The sequence below is a fragment of the Anser brachyrhynchus genome, assembly GCF_964034855.1.
Source record: "Anser brachyrhynchus genome assembly, chromosome: 1".
NCBI lineage: Eukaryota > Metazoa > Chordata > Aves > Anseriformes > Anatidae > Anser > Anser brachyrhynchus.
The window spans coordinates 45444547-45471126 of NC_137694.1; the positions used below are offsets into that span (position 1 = coordinate 45444547).

A 26580-nucleotide genomic window follows, 5' to 3' on the forward strand; every position below is an offset into this window, starting at 1 on the left:
TCAAATTCTACTTCAGTGTGTTGAGATTGCAAAGTGAGCTTTTGTGTTTGCAGTGGTTTTGTTTTAAATGCTTAGAATTTAAATGAATTCTGGGCTTGATGCCGATGTCTGTGGTTTTTGTCTTTTTTTCCCCTCTTTTGATATTGACAGGTGTATAACCTAAAAGAACTGACAGTTTTTGTCTTTAATTTTTTATTTCATTCTGTTACTAATGATCTTTTGCACGTTTAAGGGGAGGGATTCTATGTTTTCTTTAGTACCATCAATTGTTAGTAAAATGACCTGCTGTTTTCACTGGAACAATAGAAGTGCTGTAGAAGGGTTTTAAAAAAAAAGTTTGAAGCAATTGCAACAGTTTTATTTGTGCAAGACCTTGTATCTAGGCATGGAAAATCAAAATTCTATGAAAATGCTTTTATGTAATTGATGTAGGCTTTCTTTTGTGACGTGCATTGTGTTGAGCTGTAGTTGGAGTTGCAAATAATTACTCCTTTTAAAGAAAGAGCAAAAAGAAAGATTCAAAAAGACATTTTGTTCATTGTAAACTGTCAGAATGAGAACAATATTGGCAGGAAAACATTTGAGCCTTAGGAATCTTTGAGGGTGCGTATGAAAGTGTTGCAGACAGCTTTTAGGTTTAATCCTAATTTATTTATAATCTGTTGGGTTTCCATGTTGTTTTCTGAAGCTGTCTGTTTCACAAACGGAACACCCATGGAGCAAATACAATGTCATTTCAAATGCGTTTGTGTTGATAATTTCAAGCGGTATGCTTCTACTGCAGCGGTTGCCTGCATACAAAACGTAATGCACTGTAGCAGGTTTTGGACTTCCTTTGAAGGCTGCCTGTGGCCTGCACTGTAGCAGGTTTTGAAGGCTGCCTGTGGCCTGCAGTGGTGTTTTCTGTAACACAGATGCAGTAGCCCTTAGGAGCATTTTGAATTGGAGGAATATGTGAGGTATAGTTTTTGAAAGTTCTTTGAACAGGCAGGTTCTAACACGTTTGGAACTGGGAACTTTTTTATGAGGTAGTTCTGAAGATGCTGTTGCTTTACCAAAGATGAAATATGTCCCTGTATTGATACCAACTTTTATGAAAGAGCTATAGGTATGTTTCCTGAAACAAGGTGGAAGAGCTGGAGACTGACCCAGGCTGAGGTTGCTGCTTTCCTAGATTTAAAAGCACATCTGACCCCGTCTCCTGTATCCCACAGAACTGCGTGAAAATCCCAAGGCTGTTTGTTGGTTTTGTTTCATCTCTCTCCTTCATTGTGTTGTGGAATTGGAGGCCTTGGCAAGAGTATTTCTCTCCCGTTTCAGTTTTTGACTTTGGTTTAGATCTGCAGTTGGTTATACCTAATGCCTAAATATGAAGAGATTCTTCATTAGAAATAGGATTTTGTAATGCAGCTTATGAGCAAAAATCTGACCACTGACTTGTGACATTGACCATTCCTGTTTGACAGAGGCCAGTACTAGTTCTTTTAGAGGAACTAGTTCTTTTAGAGGAAAGACTTGTTAGCAGACAATTGGGATGTGGCTCTAGAAGGGATTTTTTGTCCACCTGCAGTTTGTTAGTGCTTAGCTTATGTGTGGAGTTATTTCTACTGAATCCTAAATTTTAGGTAAATAGAAGCATCTGCCTTTCAGGATCTTTTTTATTTTTAGGTATATGTAGATTTAAATTAAACTAAACGAAGATTATAATAGGTCAGCATTTTATTTAACTCTTCTTTATAGCTTTCATGTATTTTCTGCTTGCCAGTGATGATTTGGGTAAATCTTTTGGTTGAGTGCATTACATTTGGAACTCAATAATTAGCTTTAGTAGTTTAGATAATGCACTATGTCACTTACCAACACTTTATTTTATCCCTGTATTAATTTTGTTAGTATACTAATTTAGATACTTTGCCCTGGCCCCTTCTGCAGTTATCTCTAGTTCTAAGTTTTTGAGATGAGTCAATTCTTTTGTAGCTCATTCAATTTTGCAATTTAAGATATATTATAGAACCATGAACTTATATCTATTGGGCATCACTATGTTTTAGTTTTCGTTGTGTTGAATTGGTTGCTTATTTCTGTTTCTTGTTTCTCAGTGTCTACTTAATATGTAACAAAATTGAACTTTTCATCCCCTGGCTGTTTGCTTTCTTTAAGCATCTTGTGGGGTGCTTTGTGAAAGGCGTTTTGATGTTAAAATTAAATCAGCTGGGTTTTTGTTCAGTAACTGGTCTTTTTTGACACAAAGAATTCTGAGATACTGACTAAAGGGCTTTTCCATTGCTGCAGTTTTTCTTCCCTTTCCTTCTCTCTTTTTTGCTACTGTATTTGTTGACATGTGGTCAGGCTATTGGCTGCGACAGACAATTTTCCTGGGTCCAAAGTAATTACATCAATACAAAGCTTTTCAGAAGATGAAGTAGCTGTAATTAGAAGTAGCCTTAAATAGCTAAGAAAAGTGGAATGCATAGGTCTCTATACAGAAAACATTATTTCATGCTGTTTTCCATTTCTCTTCACTCCTTTTGGACCATAATCTAACTTTCTTTGTTTGAAGTCCAGCTAACCTATATAGCTTTCAAAGTAAAAAGAGGAAAAGGATCCACCTTCTGCATCCAAACCAGAGGATCGGGTGAAGTCAGCTGGGAAAACCCCCATAGACTAAGTTCAGGGCTTTTGGTATGAACTGAGGCCTTGGCAGTAAGGAAGTGATAGAATATGTCTTTAAATGTAGGCTCTGTTTAAAATAAATAAATAAAATTGTTAAATACTCTTGTCATGTATGTGCAAGTTCATTTCCTTTCTTACTTTTTAATAAACTGTTCAGGTAATTCAGTTATTTCTGTTGTTCTGTTCATTCTTAGCTAAATATTGATCAGCGTTTTTCTCCAATTCATATATTGTGTAGGTGAAACAGCTGAGAAACCGTGCTGATGAAGATGCTCGCATGATTCATATGAGTATTCAGATGGGTAATGATCCACCTATTTCCCTTCGGAGAGATCTGGAGCATTTAATGCTTTTAGTAAGCCCTATTTTTTCCTAAATTGCTATGCCAAAAAGTGATTGTGACTTTCAATCTTCATTAGAAAATCTGTATCTGAATAATAAAATGCTGTGTCTTGTACTTTTTGGATTAAAGGGATTTTTTTCTTAAACGAATATTGACATGATGTTAATAAAGTGTCAATTCATAAATGTTTAGTGAGTAAATACTGCATTGTTTCTTCTGGTGGAAGGATTCTTGAGCCAAAGTTATTTTACAAAATTATAAATACTAAAATGTAAATTATAGTAAGATTATCTTAATGTATCTGTTTTCTTAAACTATGCTATTTTAACGTAACTTAGAAATAGCCTTTATTCTTAAAATTCTTACCTATTCAGTTAAGATTTTTGAATTTCTCTGGCTGTCACTTGTTCTGCTGTTGCTATTTAGAAGGTGTCATTTTTCAGAGAGTTCTAAGGAATGGAGCATCTGGTGTGGAATGCTTTGTGTCTCAGGCATGTTTAGCTTATCTAGAAGCGGTGCTCATTGTTGAAATAATATTCTCATCTTTACATAGTTGATAATATTTTTTGTCATCCTCTTTTGTCTGATAGATTGCTGAATTGTACAGGAAAGACCCCTTTAATCTGGAACTTGCCCTTGAATACTGGTGTCCATCAGAGCCTTTGCAGACATCTACCGTCATGGGGTCCTACCTCGGAGTAGCTCATCAGAGACCTCCTCAGCGCCAGGTTATCTAGATTTACCAGTTTTACATTTTTAAGTGAAAAAAGTGATTTTCTTGAGTGGTTACTAGTAACTTGAAATTAAAGTAACCAAAGGTGCAGTTTGAAGCAATAACAATTTCTGCAATAGTAGGGGTTAAAAAAACCAAATGTTTGATATCCTTATTACAGCGAGCCTTGAAGAAGACATTATTTTCTTTTATCCATGACTTATCTGCATGTGTCCTGTTCTGCATCACATGGTTATTGTTGCTTGCTCTAAAATGAGCTGCTACCAGTCATTCAAATTTGTCAAGAAATTTAGTGAGAGTCTGTCTAACCTCTTTAAAAATTCTGGTAAGGCCAATTTTGTCCCAGTTGCTCAGGATATTCTGCTAACAGTGCTCTTGTGTTTTCTGTCTGATGATCTCTACGTACCTCTTGGCGTAACTGAGAAGTAAAATTTCTTAACTATAAAAAAAAAAGCAACTAATAAACGTAGCTGGTATTATTTAGGGGTAAAAATTCATGAGAATATTGTAATTATTTAAAACCCAAAGGTTATAGCCTATAAGAGTTGGAACTTAAAATTAGACTGAAAAAGCAGTCTAGACAGATGAAGCAGTTGTTCCAAAGCTTTGGATAGCTGGGATGCTATCAACCATCAGTGCTTCTTGAATGACTTCAGTGCTAGGCAAAACCTAGTGTAGGACATATTGGATGCATCCCAAGACCCACCTGGAATACAGGCAACTAAGTTTGGTCGTGGTGCAATCTGCAGCCACTGTGATATAGTCCTGGGAAGAACCACTGTGCGTGTGAATTACTGTTCAGTGATGTGACATGCATAGTGATTTCATTCCCAATTACACACTGATTGCACTGTGAAGTGTGCTAATAATACTGTTGTGCAGCATTTGTGAGCTGAAGTGATTTGATTGCTAGAAATACAAAATGGGAGATTTAGTGTATTATCTTTGCATTAGTATGAATGATTTTATTTTCTCTTTGGCAAGTAATTTTCACCTTCAGGGAAAATTTCCCTTTCCATCTGTATATGAGGAAAAACTTCTTTACGGTGGGGGTGACAGAGCGCTGGAACAGGTTGCCCAGAGAGGTTGTGGAGTCTCCTTCTCTGGAGACATTCAGTGCTTCCCTGGATGTGATCCTGTGCGATGTGCTTGAGGTGACCCTGCTTGGCAGGGGGGTTGGACTGGATGATCTCCAGAGGTCCCTTCCAACCTCAACCATTCTGTCATTCTGTGAAACTGACTAGGCCAGTAAACAAAGGAATTTTTTTTGGAGTTGTGATTCCTTGCCTTCCGCTAACCCCCACCATGATTACATTAGAATCTGTTTTTTGACTTTGGCTGTTTACTTGCTTTCTTAAAATACTCTTTTTTTTTTTTTTTTTTAAACACTGATCTTTATTTGTTCTAGGTTGTCTTGTCAAAGTTTGTTAGGCAAATGGGAGATCTCCTTCCCTCCACAATTTACATCCCATACTTGAAAATGCTGCGGGGACTGGCTAGTGGGCCTCAGTGTGCTCATTACTGCTTTAGTTTGCTAAAAGTCAATGGCAGTAGTCATGGTAAGAAAAGTAATACTTCAGCTCTTTCTCCTCTCTTTTTCCTGCTAAAGTAAAAAAGTAAAAAAAAATAAAAAATATCATGTGAAGTGAACTGTGACTTTGTACTTTTCATTATTAGTACAAAGATGAAATTGGAAGGCTTCAGTTGGAATGTAATCTGGAAAAAAAAAAAGACTGATTAGGGTAATAAAACTTCTTGAGTACCTTAGCAAATAATTCATGTAAGTAAACAGTGGGGTTTTAAGGCAGCATGTCTTAACACATAAGATGTAGAATATCAGTATAGCTCAATGTAATATATAAAATTGGTAATATCTTCAAGTTATATATATATTTAAATATAGTTATCTTTCCTGAGCTGGTGGTTTTTTGTTTGGCTGGTTGGTTTTGTCTTTTTCCAGGAGCATTTTGAGAAATACTACATGTATAATAAATTCTAATGGAACCCAGAAAGAATTGTTGGTCAGTCCTATGTTTTGCATTAATTTTGCATTGATCGAAGTGGAAAAAAACTACTTTGAAGTAGTGCTGCAAACATTGTGATTAGTAGAATACTTGTTTCTACTGACTTGTCATCTTAGCATCTTCATGTCTCTATTAACAAACAACCCCCCCAGCAAAACAACTGAAACACTAATTTCAGCAATATGAGCTTTTCTTCGAATTTAATACATTGTTTGCTCTAGATAAGAAAGTTTTCCTTTTAAATTTAAAGGTTCCTGGTTGCCCTGTGAAAGAGTAAAAACAAAATCTTGCGACCTTTTTCTCATTTTTCTAGCGGAAAACATCCAAGGAACAGGTGGCAGTCCTGTCTCCTGGGAGCATTTCTTCCACTCTTTGATGCTTTATCATGAACACTTAAGGAAGGACTTGCCAAGTGCAGACAGTGTCCAGTATCGTCACCTGCCTCTTCGAGGAATCACACAGAAAGAACAAGATGGATTAATTGCCTTTTTACAGCTGACCACAGTTATAGTAAATTGGGTAAATAAGGTTTTGTTTGTTTTGCTTGAATACTTTCTCTTTTTCTTGCAGATCATCATTCATCTGTGAAGTTCATTTGACCAAAAAGATGGTTAGGGCAAATTTACCTAGCAGTTGTTTTTGTTTGATTCATGAACTTTAAAAGTATGGGAAGCATCAGAAATAACTGTTAGGACCAAACGTGCAGCCAGGGTGAAACGGGAAGAGATGGCACCTTTTCCTGTGTTGCCAATGTTACTGATTTTCTAGCTTTCCTGACACTTCGCTGTCACGATGATGTCTTTCAGAAGTGAGATCTATTCAGAAGAAATGCCTAGGGAGTAGTTCTTTGCATGTAATTCTGAGTTTTAAAACAAACAGAGATAATAGAAGACTTTCAAGGGGAAGAGTAGAAACTTGGCAAGGAAACTGACCAGCTGTGAAACTTGCCTCCAGAGTTAGATTTATAATGTCCCTAAACTGGTAATGCAAAATGTGCCATGGATTGGCTGGAAGAGGAATTTTAAGAGACAAACTGCAATACAGATTTTACATTGTCAATTATCTGGATAGCTGAACAGTGTGGAATTCGACTCCTTAGTACCCAGCAGAGTCTGCAGTGTAGAGGTTTGAAGAATACTAGCCTAAAAGTTCTGTGATTTAGCAAGATGTTTTTGCAAGATGGTTTTGCTGACACAAACACAAAGCAGATCAGTGAAACTAACTGGGCTTTTGAAAAATCATCTTTTTTCTTTTTGGTGCTGGTGGTGGGGTGTTCCTCTGGAAGGCCAGGTTAGTTCAGTAGCCTATGTAAACTATCCTGTCAGCACTGGATGAGTGGGGAAGAAGGAACTCTTAAAATTTATATTTCCTAGCATCATCAAACCATAACCTGGGAAGGAGTAAACATCTAAGGATGCAGGGAATTATCATTTGATGAGACTAGAAGCTTGTCCCTATCCAGTGGCTCATCTGAGAGTCTCAAATGAGAGTCTAAAAAAAGGCTATCCTAAGCAACGTCTATTATGCACATAAGTTTTCTTTATGGATAGGGACAACTTCAGTAAAATTTTAGGTAAAGTTTTAGTACTAGCGGATCATTAAATTGGGCTTTCTGTTGAATGAAAATTGTTTGCATTGGCAAAGTCTGTCATTCTTCTGATGTTTTGTGTACTTGTACAAAGCAGAATTCTCATTGCTGATACTGAACTGTGAGTTAGGCATTACAGTACATGAATAATCTTCAAAATATTAATGTGCAATTTTGTTTTATGTTGAACTCTGCAGAGTGAGAATGCTCGCTTGGCTCTTTGTGAGCACCCTCAGTGGACACCGGTGGTGGTCATTCTGGGACTTCTGCAGTGCAGCATTCCTCCTATTTTGAAAGCGGAGCTATTAGAAACCCTTACTGCTTTTGGAAAATCTCCTGAAATAGCTGCTTCACTCTGGCAATCCCTGGAATACACCCAGGTATTTTAGGATTTTCGGTACTTATAACTATAGCAACCCAATCTGATGAAATTGTCAGTGTGTTTGAAAGCTGCATTTGTAGCAATTGTATCGCACTTGCTACTAAATTCTTGTGTTTCCATTGTTGAATATCATTTTTTCACTTAGGTATTATTTTGAAGCAATTTTGAAAATGACAGCATGGTTTTGAGCTGTAGATCTTATGGGCTGTGCTTATTTTTATGTAAAAGTCTTTCATAACCGACTGTCCTGTATGTTCCGTATGTTTTTTCCCCCTCCATGTTTGTCATCAGTAGTAAATGGTTCTGCAGGTTATGTATTTTTCTGTTATGTTTTTTTTTTTGTGTGTAATATTCTCCCACTGTAAGTGGTTTTCATAAAAGAAAAGAATTGTGTAAAAAGCTCCACTTGCAGGCATGTAATTTTCAGAGGAAAAGTTAATTGTTATTAGCAATTACAGAAGAAGGACTCAGGCAGCTACAGGCCAGTGAGCCTTACCCCCATCCCTGGAAAGGTGATCATCCTGGAGGTTATCTGAAATGTACTGCTGTAAGAGATAACAAAGGAAATGTCTTTTCCCTGACCAAAAGAAGAAAAATTTTAATGTGAAAGGACTTTTGTTCTTTGTTTTAACCATAAGCATGGTGCAGATCTTCGAGGGTGTAAAGCTAGAAGCATTCAAGTGTACAGTATGTAATCCAGCCTTTCAGTCAGACAAATCTTAGCTTTTTGGCTTTTAAGAGGATATACAATACTGCTACTTATAGCTGCAGAGTGATGAGTGTCTTTTAGTCCTGATAGAAATGATGGAGATGCACTTTGACTATGTGAAACATATTGTTTGTCTGTTTTCTTTTCTCTTTCTGGTTTGAAGATATTACAAACTGTGAGAAGTCCAGGCCAGAGACAAGCAATTGGTATTGAGGTAAGGGTTTCTCTGTCCCTAGGTAGCCTGCCTCATCTTCTACAAATGAGTACAGGGAAAACTTGGAGAGGCTGCATCTGCTGCTGTATCCACGGGAAACCCTGGGAATAGGTGCTGTCATTTCACAGCTTCTCAATTTACTCTCAGGCCTCCTTGTAATTTCTGGAAATTTTTATTCATTTATGAATCTAGTGCAGCATTGTGCTAGTAGCAGAGCAGCGTCTAAACCCTCAAGTTCCTTATGAACGCTTCATCCCCGGATTTTCCTATTTGCCTAAATTGGAGTCACTTTTATTACATCTTGGTGCAGGTCACTTCCATTTTAATAAAAATGGTAAATACAAGCAGACTACATTTAAATGCTGAGGCATATCTGCTATTAACTCAGAAATGAATGAAGAATATGTTCATGAACTGAACTGAGAGTATTGTTGCTTCACTGCTTTTGCTTTGTTTGTGAGACACAGTGGACAAAAGCTCAGCAAAGTCAGTATGCCATGAAGTACTTCATAGATGATGCCCTTATCTTATTTGTTCTCATGTGTTTCTTTCTCACTCAAAATCTTTGTTTTTTCTCTTCCTGTGTTTGCTGTTCTCTTGGGAAGGTTGAGCTGAACGAGATTGAGTCTCGATGTGAGGAATATCCTTTAACCCGTGCCTTCTGTCGACTCATCAGCACGCTAGTGGAGAGTTCGTTCCCCTCTAACTTGGGAGCAGGTCTCCGCCCACCAGGCTTTGATCCCTATCTCCAGTTCCTCAGGGACTCTGTGTTTCTCCGATTCCGCACCAGAGCTTACCGGAGAGCTGCTGAAAAAGTAATAATTGTTTCAAAATCTTTTTTTTTTTTTTTTTTAATGTACTGGTATAGATCTAAGTAGTTAAAACAATTTGAGATTGCGGATGCATCTTAGGTCTGTATTATATGCAAGTTCAATGCTTGTAGTTTTTAGTATATTAATATATATAATATAGAGAACAAAATAAACAAATCTGTTTTGGTGTTCCATTTTACTTCAAAAAGGAGGCTTGACAGTTCAAATTATTTGTAGTGATAGATTAAAAGTGTTGTGGGATAGTATTTTAGATTTAGACACTCATGCCATACATCTGACCAGTACTTCATTGCACTGATTTTTGTATTCTTTGTCATCCTTGTCTTGTTGCTGCAGTATCAGTCATATTCTATATGTGATTTTTCTTCATTTTGTGATTATCACAGTGGGAAGTAGCTGAGGTAGTTCTGGAAGTGTTTTACAAATTGCTGCGAGACTACGAACCTCAGCTGGAAGACTTCGTGGACCAATATGTGGAGTTACAAGGTTAACTTGTTCATTCACTGACATTCATTCTGACAAACAGAACTGGAACTTGCTTTGATCTCTTGCCTCTGTCTTGTGATCCTGTTTAATACGGCAAGTAAGCAGGCGAAAAGCTAGGTCAGGGAAATGAGATAGGACGACAGTCAAAAAGTGTCCGCATACTACGGGGAGCTATGCTGTCTATTCAGTAGAGCTTGATATAAGCTGTTTCCAACTTCTCACACTCTACTAGGAGAATGATTTGTGTTTCCCTTGCATTGCTGATTTGGTTAAAAACAGTATATGACACTTTTAAAAAAAAATCCAAAGTTGGTTTTGGCTTATTCCTCTGTTTTTTTTTTCTTTGGTCTATATCTAAATCACCACTATTTATAGGGCTAATTTAAAAGTCTCACTGTATTTGATATATCCTCTAGTATTGCTATTATTGATATATTAGGTATTCACAGCGGTCAGTAGCAGTAGAATTATGATCTGAAATCGTTAAAGAACGGTTGTCCAGAATTAATAAGACCAAAGTAAATGGCTATTGCCTCATTACAAGGCTTATGTGAACTGGGCTTGGGCTGCAGATTGTTCTTAATACAAAGTTTCTTCTTAACATTGAATGCCAGCCTGGTGCTTCTTGATTTGCTGTAGCAGTAGAGAGCTGTCAGAATCTCTTCAGAAGTGAACAGCAACTTTAAGACACTCGCAGATTTTGGCAAGCTCACTGGAGAGGTTTCTGTGTCTTGTCCTTTGGCAAACAGTTTTTAGCAGCTGAACTGTCTCGAACAATCTCTGTTAGCTCGTTCCCATCCTCAGCTAATGCTTCAGCTTGTGTGGTTATTTGTGGGTTATGTGATACATTGGAGAAATGGATTAAAACCAATTTTTCTGACTAGATCCGTTTCTTGAACTGATTCACTGTGTCTACAGTGAAATGGTGTGTCTACTGACATGTTGAAGGGAAGCACAAACACAAAATAAAAGGAAAAAGGAGAGAGGGAAAGGGTTTGTTTAAGCTGTCTGATGTCAAAAGAATCTGCACCTTCATTCTCACTTGCCTATTAAGAAATGTTTCTGACTGCTCTCCTGCTCCCCCCCCCAATTTACTAGACTAGATAAAACAGAAACATTAGTCTTGAGTTCTGCTTTTATTTTGTTTTTCTTTTGTTTTATTGAGGGTCTTTGTGTTCCAGGCTAGTAGTTTCATTTCAACATGTGTTGTTGTAGCAGACGTGCAAGTATTTGTATACTGTGAGCATAAGTGTTTCAGTGGACTTTGTCAACTTTGGTTTCTGGAAATGCTTTTTTCCCTCATGCCAGTTTTGGGGAATGTAAACTTTTTTCAGTTACTTTTCAGTCACGTGAAACCATTTAATGTAGCTCCATTGTGGTATAGAGTCCTATCGTTGATTTGAATTCAAGGCCAGATAAACCTAGGGAGAGTCTAATGATTTAAAGTTGAAACTGTGCTAGTAGATTTTGAAAAGTAGTGGTAATTACTATTACTACTCTTTGCAAACTTTCTAAGCTACCTAGATAGCTTATGTGTGGACAAAAACTCTGAAGACTTTGTATGCAGTATGTTTTGTGAATTTAGATGTTGCTTACAGCAACAGGGACCGCTGTTTTCCAGCTCAGGCTAGCTTGAGCAATGGAAGTCTTTTCTATTTGATGATTTATTTTTTTTTGTCTTTAGGAGAAGAAATAATAGCATATAAACCACCTGGGTTCAACTTGATGTATCATCTATTGAATGAGTCCCCAATGCTGGAACTGTCCCTTAGTTTGCTGGAAGAAGGAGTTAAGCAGCTTGATACTTATGCTCCATTTCCTGGTACGTGCCTCGAATTTATTTTTCAGGTGAAGTTAAAATGCATATAAAGTGGGATTTAAAGCTGACGTTGCACATATCTTCAACTTGATTTTGTTTTTCTGGCATATATAAATTGTGTTTTGTGGGTAATTTTCCTAGCAGTAAATAACCGACAAATTCTTTCTTGGTATAAGGTATGGTGAACGACGTTTATGAACATGGCCTATTTTAATGGATCCTTTCTTTTTCATACGGTTCTTTGTTGTTTGTGTACTGCACAGGGAAGAAGCATTTAGAGAAAGCAGTACAATATTGCCTTGCACTTCTAAACTTGACCCTCCAGAAGGAGAATCTTTTTATGGATCTGTTGCGGGAGAGCCATCTTTCCGTTATTGTCACACCGCTGGAGCAGCTGCTTCAAGGAATCAATCCTCGCACTAAAAAGGCAGATCATGTGGTGAATATTGCAAGGTATGTGCAAAGTACCGAGAAGTTAGGAGTTTTGGAGGCACAGAAGTGATTGGATCCTGGTCCTTTGATTTTAACAGCCAGCAGTGCTTCTCAAGATTGGAATCTGCATTTATATTTATTTTCTTTGCTTTTTTTTTCTTACGATTTGCCTTATTTGCAGTGATTAACTGGGTTATAATTTTCATTTTGTCACAGTTTGAATGTTTTGTATAGGGTAGGAGACAACTAGAAACTTCTTTTGGCTGCTCTTGTGCGTTTAAATGTCTTACAGTATTATCTATTAGTTTCTATATTAAAAGTATCGAGCTAGCATTCTGAAACACTGATTTTCACTGATTTACAGTTTAATTTTAAATTGACTTTACAGACAAACCAACACTGCTTTTTTATTCAGTGAGATTCTGAGAAATCAAGATCTCTGTATATATTTTTTCTTTCATTTGCCATGTTACTTTTTTTTACATAACAGTAGTTAATGAATAGTTAAAAAAAGTGCCTTTTAAGATGCTTTTAATTAAATTAAACTAAAATTTAATTTTTTTTTTTTTGAATCTCGCCTATTTTGGGTATATGCAGTAGTTTAGTTTATACAGTTTTGGTCCTTGATGATACTTGTTTCTGTGTGATCTGCAGGTATTTTCTCCACGTCTTGTGTGAGTCTGTGATTTTTTTTTACTACTGTCTTGCATTGTTTGAGGTAGATTATAGATAAAAAGAATGCTGGAAATTCTGAGGCTGATTATTAAATCTACATGTTAGCCTGTACTTTTGATGGAGGAGAGTGAACTGCTTAATGTGAAGTAAAATTTTGTTGCAGTTTTAACATTTTCTTATATAGTTTGTTTTGTAGTTGTTTTAGTATTCTCTCATCTATGCATTACCATATTGGAATCTTACAGTCCTCAAAAATCTCATTACAATAATCTTGTATTTTTAAAGGTATCTTTATCATGGAAACAGCAATCCTGAACTGGCTTTTGAAAGTGCCAAGATTCTGTGCTGTATTTCTTATAATTCCAACATCCAGATAAAACTAGTTGGTGATTTCACACATGATCAGGTAAGTGTCATTTTCTTTGGATCTGGAAAGACAAAGTGTTGAAGAAATACTGGTGCTCTGTAATGTTACTTCAAAAGCTATGTTTCTAGATCAAGTACATTAAAACAATATTTTATCTCATCTCTACCTACCCCCAAAAAGTCTTTTACTGTGGCATTGTGAAAAGTGACTACTTCATTAATTGAAAAAAAGCAAAAACACGAATGCTTTGGAAGAAGAGATAAGAGATACTTCTTTGAAATACTGAGACTTTTTCTTGACTTCATAGTCTTCAGCCTCTGAGGATAATTGAGCATATGTAACACAACAGTAGATTTTTTTTCTTTTCTCTTCAGTGTCTCTCTGCTAATCTATGATTAGCGTATAATTTTCATGCTTAGTAACTAGGTTACTAGGTTAATTTTTGTCTAGACCTTGTGTCAACCTATATGGAGGGAATTTTGAAAGGTATTGTTTTTAATACGGTTAAAATCCCCTTCGTTTTCATCCTTCCATTGCTGAATACAGAGTATTAGCCAGAAGCTGATGGCTGGGTTTGTGGAATGTTTGGACAATGAAGATGCAGAAGAATTAATTAATCCAGATGAGGGTATGTAAAAGGTTTCTTAAAAATGACTTGCACTTATCTTTTGCATAGAATGAAATTAATGAAAGAAAGGGCTTTAAAGTCAGAATATCCTTTTCTTGTGTTGTGTTCTGTAGAGACACACCCTTAACAAAAGGAAAAGCATTGTTAAGATATGTCCATAGTATGATGAGCCAGCTAGAAACTGAGTGTTTTCAGAAGAGAGGAGCATTTAAATTGCTATGGATGTGTTATTCAGAGCTGTAATTTGACTCTTTGATCTTGTATTCCTCTGTACTAATATAAGCTGATGGTTTACATTTATTGCATTTAATCTGAAGGCTCTGAAGATTATTACTTTAAATCGATTGCTTTACTTAATTGTTCACCTAATCTTTTTTAATCAAGAGCTGGAGCCTGAAAAGCAGCGGGCACGCATCCATCATGAAACAAGGATCCATATTCTGAATCTCCTTATCACCTCTCTTGAGTGTAGTCCTCCCAGCCTTGCTCTGTATCTCTTGGGATATGAGCTCAAGAAGCCTGTCAGCACCACAAATCTGCAAGACCCAGGTATGAAAAGGAAAAGTTGATCCTGCATTTATTCAGTTCTCATACCACCAACACTGAGAATATCTATCAGAAAATTCACGGGGAGATCCAGCTCCTCTGAATGTTAAGAATAATAAAACGGGCCTTGTTCTAATCCTCAAAATCTGTACTCAGAGATAAGTTGAACCCAGGTGCAGTATTTTAAACTGCTTTAGAATTTGATCCTTTGTCTAAGTTGGATTTTGGAATGGACTTGAAGTTAGAGTTATGGGAGGAAATGATAATTTTGAAGAGAAGTGTAATTTTATTTACTGTTCACATACATTGCGGTTGTCAGCAATACAGAGAAATTGATTTGGTGATCCAGGAAGTCCCTATGTGTGACAAGACTTTGAACAAGTTATACAACTTGAGTACTCTTCTGCCCCTCCTCAGACTCCCATTTAAGATTAATTATCAAGTAGGAAAACAGTCTGGCTGTTTAACAATGTAGAAGAAAACCTTACAGAAGATATATATATATATATATATACACACATACACATATATATGCATATATAGCATTTCAAATATTTCTGGAATTGGTGTGAAAAATAGTGAATTAGTCTGTCTTGTTTGGCTGAGCTTCTGAGGAAGCGATCACGCATTCAGTGCAAGGCAGACTTGGATAAACTTGAGCAAGTTCAGAAGAGATGGTTGGGGCTGGAGCACTCAGCTTATGAAGAAAGGTTGAGAGAATGGGACCTATTCAGCATGGAAAAGAGAAGGTTTGGGGGAACCTGATAACAGCCTTCCAATATCTACAAATAAGTTAATGAGGGGAAAAGGCCAGGCTCTTCAGTGGTGCATGGCAGGAGAACAAGACAGTAGGCATCAACTGAAAAGAGGCTCTGAGCGAATATGGAAGAAACTTCTGCAGAGTGAGGAAGGTGAAGCAGGGGAATGGGTTGGCTGGAGAGGACATAAAGTCTTCATGCTTGGAGGTTTGTCAAGATCCAGCTGTATAAAGCTATGAGCTTTATCCTGTCTGCTGTTATAGCTGGCTCTACTTTGAGCAGTAGGTTGGCGTAGAGACTTCTTGGAGTCCCTTCAGATCTGATGTACAGGATTCTTTCTCAGGTATTTTAAGGAATGTTTTATATGAACACATTGGGATCAACAGATTTGATTTTAGCTATTTAGAGAAGCCTATTTCTCATGATCTTTGGGTTGGATGCTTTGGTCCCAGCAGATTGTGTTTGTTTACGGTTGTTTCTAGTTCTAAATGAAGGATAGGTAGGACCTGAATTTCATTTGGAAAAAAAAAAGTTTTAGAGTTATTTTATGTCTCAGAAAGGCACAGAAAGACACCAGCCTCTTTTTTATCTGGAAAGTAACTTAAAATGGCAGACCATGTTTTGCACATTTTGAAATTCTATACATAAAGAATATGGATAATTGATCTGCGAGCATACAATTTTAGAGGGTATCATACGTCAGATCAGTAATAGGAGACTGTCTTTGTCTCTAGGCTGTGAGAGATCCTTGCAGACCGCTTTGAATTATCCCATTAATAATGTGAAGAAAGAATGACCATAAGCTATATGCCTAGGAATAATAATTTCCTACTAAAGCATAAATGATGTGGGTCCAAACAGAGACGGTTATTTCCCCTGTAAGAATGGTGGTTGTTGATGCATTTACTGCTTAAGGGCATCTTGCTTGGTGGATTAAAGTAATAATTGGATAAAGGATGGATGCAAATTGACAGAATTTTTGCTTCAGTCTTAAAGTCTTTTTTCTTTTTCCTCTTGGTTGCAGTGTTAGGTGCCTCTAGGAGAGTTATTGAACAATTGTGGTCATTTTATGACTAAATACAGAGATTTAAAACTTACATTTGAAATTCTCAAATGAATATTCAATTAAAGTGTAGGACTGAGAATCCAAATTTTCATCTGGTTGATGCAGAATATTAAAATACCAATTCGATCTCCTTGTATAGAACTGAAGAGAAAATTCTTAAGGAAGTTTTGATTGCATAATTTGTCTTCTTTCTGCAGAGTGCCTGCAGATGTTTTAATTTGATTTTTGCTAAAACAGTTCCTCCCTTTATTTTAATTGAGAAAAATCTTTGCTGGATGTTTTTGCTGCTGCTCTGTGGAGCAGTATAGTGCAGCATAAGGTATCTGAAGCATTTAGTTTCTGTAATTTTGTGTTCTAATCTGCATCAATCTATTATGGAGGCAAGTAAGTAAGAAATTACTTCTGTATTTTGAAGGTGTTTTGGGTTGTCCACGGACTTGCCTTCACGCTATTTTGAACATATTGGAGAAGGGTACTGAAACAAGGAATGGGCCTACAGCAGTTCAGGAATCTCCTCATCTTGCAGAACTCTGTTACCAGGTATGCAACCTATTTTCTGTTGACGTATACTGAGAGTAGGCTTTAAATAAAATTAGCTCCTTCATGGTTGATGAACACAGATGGTGATGATATTGATAATATTTTTTAGTTTAAAAAGGATCTTTCAAATTTTTTTTTAATATATTGAACTCCTTCTGATCTACCTTTTCCTATGTGAAAATGTATTATCTTCTAAAAACACCGAAAACAAAAAGTCTGCACTCGTGTCAGAGCTTGGAATTCGGTTGTACTTGTAAAGCTAACGATCTAAATATTTTTGACAAGCCTCTGAGTGTCTTATGGCCACATGACAAGTTTTTTTTTTTTTTTTTTAATATCTGGAACTGCATTTTGCTGAAATGTAATATGACGGATAATCCCAAATAAGCAAATAAAATTATCTTCTTTGTTCTGCAGCAGTGATAGCAGTGATGTGTGTGTGTGTATAAAATATAGTCAGAGAGAGTAGGCAGGGAAGACAGTTGGATTTGACATGTGTGCAAAATTAGTTGCTGTTTGGCCTTAAATCACACATCTTTATCGTGCGGATAATCTGTGACATCTAGAAAGTATTTTAAATATAAGTAATTAAAAGTGGAAGAGGCCATACTGTAGAAGAGGAAAAAGATGAAGATGACATTTCCTGTCTTGGTGAACGCAGGGAGTAAAAAAAGGTGCTTGTCTTTTAAGTGAAATAGACAAACTGAAAGGATTATAGAGTCATGTTGTGTGTGAGTAGTTGCTATAGATGCCTGCATGCCAATAGTCCTTCAAAGTATAATTTGATTTATGTTATAAACCATATGTTGTGCTTTGGAGCAGGCTGCTGGGAAACTTACTGAAAATACAGGTAATAATACTGTTTGAGCAGTAAAACAGAGTTATGCTTCTTTTTTGCTTTTGGTGGTTTTGTTTTGTTTGTTTCTTGTGAAATAAACTCCATACCATATCTACTGTTTTTGATTTTCAGGTGATCTATCAGTTGTGCACATGTGCTGACACCTCGGGCCCAACTATGAGATACCTGAGGACCAGTCAGGATTTCTTATTCACTCAGCTGCAGTATTTGCCATTTTCTACCAGAGGTAACTTTTGTCCTTAGCTAAGGACAAAAAAATCAATGCCTCCTTTGTGTCTTTAGCAATCCCAGAGGAAAGATAGATACATAGCATGATTAGATAGAATTAATTGCTGCCTCTTTGCTAATCATTTAGTTCTGATATTATTGAACTCTGCCTGCTTAGGAAGTTCGTATTGTTTTGCAGAACTCTTGTAAAATAGCTTGTTAGTTCTGGAGCATATCCAGTCTCCGGAAGCAAATCCTTACCTATCTTTTAATTATTGTTGTAGCTTTGTTAGATTCTGCTACAGCAAAAAAGGTGTATTTTGGAAGAGAATGCTATGCAGAACAGGAGGGAGTAGAAGGCTGGTGGTTATAACCACTTTTATCTTCTTTTCCTTGAAATAAGTATCTGGAGATTTTATTTGGTGCTGATGTTAGGTATGAAGTGAATGGATTTGTTTTAATGTTTAAGACTGGCATTTCAAAGGTAGGCGTCTTAAAACTGCATAAGTGTACTTACTGGGTTTGTCAGATGCTAGACCACCAGTACTTTGTTAGATGACAGTAGTCTTAACCTTCAAGTGCACATATCCAGAATGGGGGAAGTACTTTAGACGATCTCTTACATAACTTAAGAATGGAAATGAGATTCATATAGAATACGAAGATCCTTGGAGACCCAGGTTCAAGCATTAACACCTTAAAAGCAAAGTGATAGCTCACATGGGGGTAAATGTCTGATGATTTTCACTGAAGTGATAATTGATCTCACTTGCTCATAGATTCTCTCCAATGGTTTTGAGTACAGGTTACATCCAGATTTTTTTGTATGTTCATACTCTTAAATCCATGCCTGTGTATGAGTCTTTCAAAACATTCGTGTGCATTGAATGGCATTTGTCAGATCCCTCAGTCTTTTTGTGAACAAATGGTGAGCAATTCCTAAGTAATGGTAGGTTCTAAAAGCTTTCTCAAATGAAGAAATGCTTTCATTGGAGTAAGCAGTACTATTTATGTTCAGTTTTATAAGAGTTTTCTTATCTCCACCCAGAGCATGAAATTTCAACACTGAACCAAATGTCCTGGTTGATGAAAACGGCAGCGATAGAAATGCGAGTGACATCACTGAACCGCCAGCGCTCCCATACGCAGAGACTGCTGCATCTGCTGCTGGATGACATGCCTGTGAAACCCTACTTGGGTAAGAAGAACTTGCTGTGATGACATGTGGCTATATGCCTTGACATGTGTCTATGCCCTCTCAAAACGCGTGTGCATGCCAAATGCCTGTAGACAGGTGTAGAAGCCACACGTGGACACCAAATGCCTCCAGGCACTTGTACAAGCCACATGACTCACCATGTGTGAACAAGCAGGTTGGGCACATGCTTGAATATGTGTGACCATGCCTGGGCTTAACAGCATCCACAAGCGTTTTTGGTGCACACATGTGAACACGCATGTGCTTGTCAATGTTCAAACATTTTTTTGGATGACACATTGGAAGACGTGAACACGTTTGTGCTTGTCAGTGTACCCACACAATTTCAAGCCACACATGTAAATACCTGTGAACACACGTGCTCACCAATAGCCTCCACATGTGTTTTTGGGCAACATGTGAGAACACACATGTACATGCTAACAGCTTCCACATGTTCTCAGGGAATATAGCTGAACACGTGTTAATAGATGTGTACACATCGAGTGCTTCCACATGTGTTTTTGGGCAACATATGTGAACATGTCTGCATGCCATAGGTCTCCACGCATTTTGGGGCAACACAGGTGAACATGTGTATGTGTGTTTTGATAAAGTAGGTGGTATTTATTTGTTATTTCTTTTGATTATTTATGCTTCAGGTGATGGTGAAGGCGGGATAGAAGATGAAAGTCGGTCTGTCAGTGGGTTTCTCCACTTTGATACTGCCTCTAAAGGTAATCTTTCTGGGCATTGATTATTTCTCTGTAAAAATTTTCTGTTCCTGAATTGGGGGGCTGCTTCTAGAACGGACACTGAAAAATGAAATAATAGGCTTTCAAAACAGCAGCAGTACATGAAATAAATTTATTTAGCATGGAAAAAATGAATTTCAGAGCCTTGACATGGTTGGAGAGTGGAAAATATTGGACTTAAAAGGAAGGTAGAATATTCTGTATTTAAGTGTCTGTGGAAGGGTGAAATGGGAGGTGGCAGTGTATAAATTTCCTGGGAACAGGAAGAACAGTGAAACTGTTGCTAAGATTGAACGTGTTTGTTTATTTGTGGCAAAGAATATAAATACCAAGCAGTTGACCTTAGATTTCTTACTACGTATTTAAGTTTCACCAAAAGACTGCATGGTTCTCCTTGAAAACCAGCCTGTTTTTTAAGAGACAAAATTTAGAATCTTGTAGTAGTAAGTTGGATTAAATGTATACATAAAAAGAGAATAACAGAAAACAACAGAGTTAAGAATTTAAGGCTCTAGAAAATGTTTTTAAGCACCTTCTAGAGATCACTTGTGTTTTCTGAAGATTTAATGTTCTCTTTTGAAACTTTACACATTTAAGATTTGAATTGTCAAAGGTAAGTAAGGCTCCTATTTGCAATCCTTTTTAAAATCTTTTTTCTTCTTTTTTATCTCCCTGTTATATTTCGGACTACAATCTGAATTGATTTACTTTTCTAGTACGAAGGAAGATCTTAAGTATTCTGGATTCAATTGACTTCAGCCAGGACATTCCAGAGCCTTTGCAACTGGATTTTTTTGACCGGACTCAGATTGAGCAAGTCATTGCTAATTGTGAACACAAGAATGCACGTGGGCAAGTGGTCTGCAACGTCAAGGTGCGCAGTAGTTCGTGTTCTCAAATTATGTGTGCCATTTATATCTTGATAATCATTTAGTTTTTAAAATCAATCAGTGCATTAATAAGACTTTGAAACACATAAAGAGTATATCTGTTTCAGATGTACATAATTTATGCAAACTGTTTGGGTTAATTTATTTTTTCTTCTGCGTTGCACACACTGATTTTTCATTTGCACCTGACACGTGTTGGTTTAAGACACTTTGAGGAAATATTTTCTGTTTTAATGTCTTTCATATCTCAGAACACCCAAATGATCTTGCAGTAAATGACTTCTACCTTATTTCATTGTTCTGCAACACAACTGTGTAGTTCTGCATATGTGTACACAATTATGTACATAATATAGCTGTGTATTGCAGTAGTTCTTAAAGGCTTCAGTTAACATAGTATCACATTGTGATAAGTAATTGACAGGTATTTAATAAATAGTCCTGAAAAATTTGTGGTCCAAAAAACGGTGGACAAAGCAGGAGTGGAAAAGAATGGCAAAGTGATCTTGCTGGTGATAGGAAAACAACTATTCCATATTAGAAACAGGCTATTCTGTATTACAAAATATGTTTTAGTCTTAAGAGGAGACAAACCCTTAATCCTGCACATAAAGACTATAGTGGAGGTTGAAGAGAAGAAGGAGTGGTGATTTGTTAGAAGAACTGATGAAAGAACATAACAGCTTTGGAACAGAAGGAAATGAAGGAGTGCAAAAAATGGGAAAGGCAGTAAGCAAGAAGAGGTTGGACAGCTCCTAAAAGTAGTTAGAGAATGAAATATGGAAGAAACCAGGAAAATAAATGAAACTTACTTGAATCTTCTTAGCCTTTTAGTTGCATCTGTTACTATGTAGCTGTCTCCTTTTAGAAGACAAATACGTCTTTCTTCTGATTAAAGTTTTTTTTTTTTTAATCCCTTTTCGATTTCAGCACCTACACAGAGTTCTGGTTGCAGAAGTCAATGCCCTTCAAGGAATGGCAGCAATTGGTCAGAGACCTTTACTTATGGAAGTAAGTATAGAAATTGCTGTTGTTGTTCTTGGTGGATTTCATAAACCATCAAGCAGTAAGCTTTACCATGAAAACTTGCAGATTTGAGTCCTGAAATTTGAGTTAGTAATTTCTTAAGGGAAAAAAAAAGAAAGACATTAAAGTTTGATACGAGAAGCTACTTAACATACTGTTCTACATACAATAGCAGCCAAGTTCATCTTGCCTGTCTCTTGTAGGGGATGACAATTCATTTGTCCTTTCTTCTATAAAGCTGTAGTTTCTGTGAACATGGAGGAGCTTAATGCTTAATTATTTTTTGAGATTCCTACCATCTTCTAGTTTTATTTGAAATTGGCTAAGTGGGTTTGAAAATCAAACGATGAATGAGAGGTGACACACTAAAAATAAGAAAACACACAAACAGCCTTTTCACAGTTGTCTGCTTTGATTTTTAAAGTATATATGTGTATATATATATATATATTTACTACACACTTGAGACATTCATGGTGAAAAGCCTTTGTGAAAAGCAGCTCAGAATTGTATTGGCGTATCTTGTTAAAATGATTAATGGCAGCTTGTTTCTGATAATCAGAAGACTTACCTATTTTTTTTTCCAAAGACTATTACTAATAGATTAAAACTTGTAATATTGAAATCTGTTATTGTCATAAATCTCTTTTAGCATTTTATAACTCAGTTCCTTTTTCATGGGTGTTCAGGAGATCAACACTATCCTGCAGTATGTAGTGGAGCGGAATAAGTTGCTACAGTGCCTCCATGCTAAGAGGCATGCTTTAGAGTCGTGGAGACAGCTGGTGGAAATTATACTCACTGCTTGCCCCCAGGATCTTATACAGGCTGAAGACAGACAACTGATTATCCGTGATCTGTTACAGGATGTGCATGACAAGGTAATGCTCTACTGGAAGCCAATCCTTTCTTTGAACTTTTTTGCTATGTCTTTTTATATGAAAGAGAAACTACTCTTCAAGTAGCGTTTTTGACCGTAATCAAGAAAAAATTGTCTGCCTTTAGTATTATTTTCATCTTTTTGATTGCTACTATGCTGAAGTTTGAATGTGCCATTGGGCAGAGGGGATACTCTGTATTTTTGCATAACTACTGTGAACTGCAAGCCATATATTCATGAATTTTGAAGACATCTTAGTGTGATCTGGTATGATGATGGTCTGGAAAGGGTGGGTGAAAAGGTAACAGCCCGTTTGGTGAGGAACATAAAAGATGTCACTGAAGTGATGAAAGCAGCCAGTACCGCATTTGTTAATTTATTGCAATTAGATGACACTCTTTAAATCCTAACACTGCTTCTTTTGAAAAATTAAAGAGTTGAATGAAACATCAGAGTAGAAAAAGTAAAGATTTTAGAATTAGAAGGGCTTCTGGGAACATGAGCGTTTGCTTTGTCTTAAAATATTTAAAGTCTGGATCTTTTATTGCAGAAATAGAGTAATAATTTTTGAGACAGACTGGACAGTTATGACTGACTCAGCCATTCTCAAAGAAAATGTAATGAAAAATCCTCATATTGTTTAGTCAGCTGGAGAATAATTTCTTGTTACTGTTTTATTGTGAGAGGCATACCGTATTTAGTTTTGGTAGACAAGCTATGTTTTGAGGAATGTGTATAAATGAAAATGTCATCTTTTTTTGAACAAAAAGTAACCTTTTAGGGTTTGTTGTTGTTTTCATTAGTTTTTATGTAACTCTTTCAGGAAAATATTTTTTTAATAGAATGTGGGTCTTGTTTTTTATATGAACAAAATTAAAACATGGGAAACAAGGGAGGTCTTTACTGGTCAAAAGAATTTCTTCAATTCCTAAAATCTTTACAGAGCACAAATTTCAGATTCTAATTTCCTGTAATACTTTAGTGGAGAATTTTGTTAATTTGAGAAAACAATTATCTTTATTTTTCTTTGAAAATAGTTGATCTACTGTATTAAACAACCACATTGCTTAAAAGGAAAGCTGCTTGAGTGTCAGCGATAAAGATACCAGCTTTATCTTTCAAATGATGAAGTGAACTAAAGTGGCTTATGTTAACTTCCCATTAGTTTTTCTCCACGTTGTCTTAAATGCTTCTTTGATGCTCACTCTTTTGAGCTTCCTAAATTATATCTTCACATTTTTAACAGAAATAGTTTTCTTTAAATAGCTGAGTTCTTTAAAAAGCAAAGAAGGTGTCAGTTGTTCTTTCTCTAATTTAAGTTTAAATATTTTACTAATAAAGCAACTCAAACAACAGCACATTCCTTCCCGTTTCTTATCCAGATTTAATTATCATCTTGCCTGTGATTTGTGGACATAAAAACCAGAAAGCTTATGGTCTTCTCGATTAAAATGTGTTCAACATATTTTTTTCTGGATGTATTTCACCTGACACTACTGATTGTGATTTGTTTTAAATAGTGTTATATTAATGAATTCCTTTTGAATACATAAATGAAATAGCTGCGAGAGACTAAATTAATTGCTTTAATAGCTCATGAAATCAGACACTTGCCTACTTCTTTGTTTTCTTCTTTTGTTTGTTTGTCTTTTTTTTTTTCTGTGTGTCTTTTTTTTTTTTTTTCTTCTATGTTAAGATCCTGGATGAGGATGCAGCTCAGGAGCTGATGCCAGTGGTGGCAGGGGCTGTGTTCACCCTGACAGCCCACCTGAGCCAGTCTGTGAAAACAGAGCAGAAACAGCCACTTTCAGTCCCAATGACGGGACAGTCCCAATATGTCTTGATGCTGGATGGTTCTTTTGCCTCATCACCTGGTTCCGAGAGCATATCCATAGGTTTTGCTTCCATTGGTGACTCCTCCCTTCACATCATCTTAAAAAAGCTGCTGGATTTCATTTTGAAAACAGGTGAGATATCCTTTGCCCTACGTTCATGGAAATTCTAACCACCAAGAGTACAAAGAAGGACTGAACCGCTCAAGTTTTTTTTATTACGGTCAATTAGGTAGATCTTCCGTTATTACTATTGATATAAGTGATGCTAACCAGCAAGAAAAAAATCAAGAAAAGCATTTTTTTTTGAAATCTGAACAAGCAGAAGAAGAAAGATGTGTACATAACTTTAAAGGGAGTTTCATATTCAAGTGTTTATAGCAGCATACACTTGCTGAATTTACTCATAAATATTATACAAAGTGTAGAACCCTAATTTAAAAAATCTGTTTGTTTTATTTCTGCCAGCACTGCCACAGAAAAAAATAAATTAATTGTCAGTGGAAGATAGCGTTACGGAATTTGTATCTGTTTGGTTCTAATTATGACTGTTTCTTGTGAACAGGAGGTGGCTTCCAGAGAGTGAGGACACATCTTTACGGATCACTGCTTTATTATTTACAGATTGCCCAGAGACCAGATGAACCAGACACTTTAGAAGCCGGTATGGTCCAATTGTACTTTGGGAAAGAGCAGAAAAAAAAAAACTTAATAAACCCTAAACTATAGTTCATGCATGCTGAATTGTCTCCTGGAAGTAGATAGGTTATATAGATAGAAACCATCTTACTCCAAGATGGAGTTAGGAGGTGGGCAGGCTGAGGAACATCAGGGAGTCAGAGAACGAGGTTGTCTGGTGGGGTAGAGCTCTGCCATCCCTGAGGCAGGCTCCTGAGCCAGCAGCAGCCACTGCACAAGAAACAAAGGTTCCCCTACCCTCTTGCTGCCAGACAGAGGTAAGGGATGTGAGAGACAGGGGGGAGTGGAAGCAGGTTCCTGTTTGGCACAGCAGGCGAACCCCCGTGCTGCATGCCTGACCTTCCCAGGCACCTCTACATAACAGGTAAGAGGCTGTGGAGCTTGATGGGCAAGCAAATGACGATGTGGATAAAGGTCCATCCACAGTGGGGGAGTTGCCCAGGGCAAGTCAACCTATACCCCGCATCACAACAACCCCCACCAAGAAAAAAAGAAGGGTTATAGTCATAGGGGACTCCCTTCTGAAGGGAACGGAAAGCCCATCTAGACCCGACTCATAGGGAAGTCTGCTGTGTCCGTGGGGCACAGATAAAAGCTGTCACTTGTAGAATCATTCGCCTGGTACGCCCCTCTGATTACTACCCTTTATTGGTTTTTCAAGTTGGCAGTGATGAGGTGGCAAAGAGAAGCCGAAGAGCAATCAAAAGGGACTTCAGGGGACTTTAAGGGACTGCATGCTGGTGAGGCCCTTCAGTCTGCCCCATGTGGGGCTGAGTTGAATATAAGGCATCTGATGTGTTCCTATACACACACACACAGCATGAGAAATAAGCATTTCAGCTCCCTGAAATGCTTGTATACTAATGCGCATAGCATAGGAAACAAGCAGCAGGAGTTGGAAGCCAGGGTGCAATTAGAAAGCTATGATCTAATTCCTATCACGGAAATGTGGTGGGACAAATCACACAGCTGGAACATTGGAACAGAGGGCTACAGGCTTTACAGGAGAGACAGGAAGGGAAAGAAGGGTGTGGGTGTTGCCCTCTGTGTTAAGAACTGGATAGATTATGAGAAATTCCCTCTAACAAACAGCCAAGAGCAGGTAGAGAACCTGTGGGTAAAAATTAAGGGCCGGATCAACAAAGGACATTTTGTGGTTGGGGTCTACTACAGACCGCCCGATCAAGAGGAGCCTGTTGGTGAGGCTTTCTTGCTCCAGCTACAGGAAGCATCGCGCTCACAGGCTCTCATCCTCCTGGGGGATTTCAACCACCTGGCTGTTTGCTGGGAAAGCCATGTGGCAGGAAGTAAGCAATCCAGGAGACTCCTGGAGTCTATTTAAGACAACTTCCTTGTCCAGGTGTTAGACAAACCAACCAAAGGAGAAGTGTTATTGGACCTGGTGCTCACCAACGCAG

The 26580-nt window shown here is 37.2% G+C and overlaps 1 protein-coding gene across 2 annotated transcripts in view; it reads left to right on the forward strand.

Moving 5' to 3' along the window:
- The window catches only part of NUP205 (nucleoporin 205), a 50889-nt gene that overhangs the window by 11475 nt on the left and 12834 nt on the right, over window positions 1-26580 (forward strand). For both annotated transcript variants that reach the window (XM_080595523.1, XM_080595522.1), the window contains exons 9-30: window positions 2912-3028; window positions 3607-3744; window positions 5158-5308; window positions 6087-6292; window positions 7559-7741; window positions 8616-8666; window positions 9272-9481; window positions 9886-9985; window positions 11670-11807; window positions 12068-12257; window positions 13197-13317; window positions 13825-13906; window positions 14291-14455; window positions 16692-16816; window positions 17787-17901; window positions 18931-19080; window positions 19743-19817; window positions 20552-20709; window positions 21656-21736; window positions 22441-22632; window positions 24328-24598; window positions 25029-25127. In XM_080595523.1, the coding sequence (XP_080451649.1) occupies window positions 2912-3028; window positions 3607-3744; window positions 5158-5308; window positions 6087-6292; window positions 7559-7741; window positions 8616-8666; window positions 9272-9481; window positions 9886-9985; window positions 11670-11807; window positions 12068-12257; window positions 13197-13317; window positions 13825-13906; window positions 14291-14455; window positions 16692-16816; window positions 17787-17901; window positions 18931-19080; window positions 19743-19817; window positions 20552-20709; window positions 21656-21736; window positions 22441-22632; window positions 24328-24598; window positions 25029-25127 (3118 nt within the window). The remainder of the gene's footprint in view (window positions 1-2911; window positions 3029-3606; window positions 3745-5157; window positions 5309-6086; window positions 6293-7558; window positions 7742-8615; window positions 8667-9271; window positions 9482-9885; window positions 9986-11669; window positions 11808-12067; window positions 12258-13196; window positions 13318-13824; window positions 13907-14290; window positions 14456-16691; window positions 16817-17786; window positions 17902-18930; window positions 19081-19742; window positions 19818-20551; window positions 20710-21655; window positions 21737-22440; window positions 22633-24327; window positions 24599-25028; window positions 25128-26580) is intronic.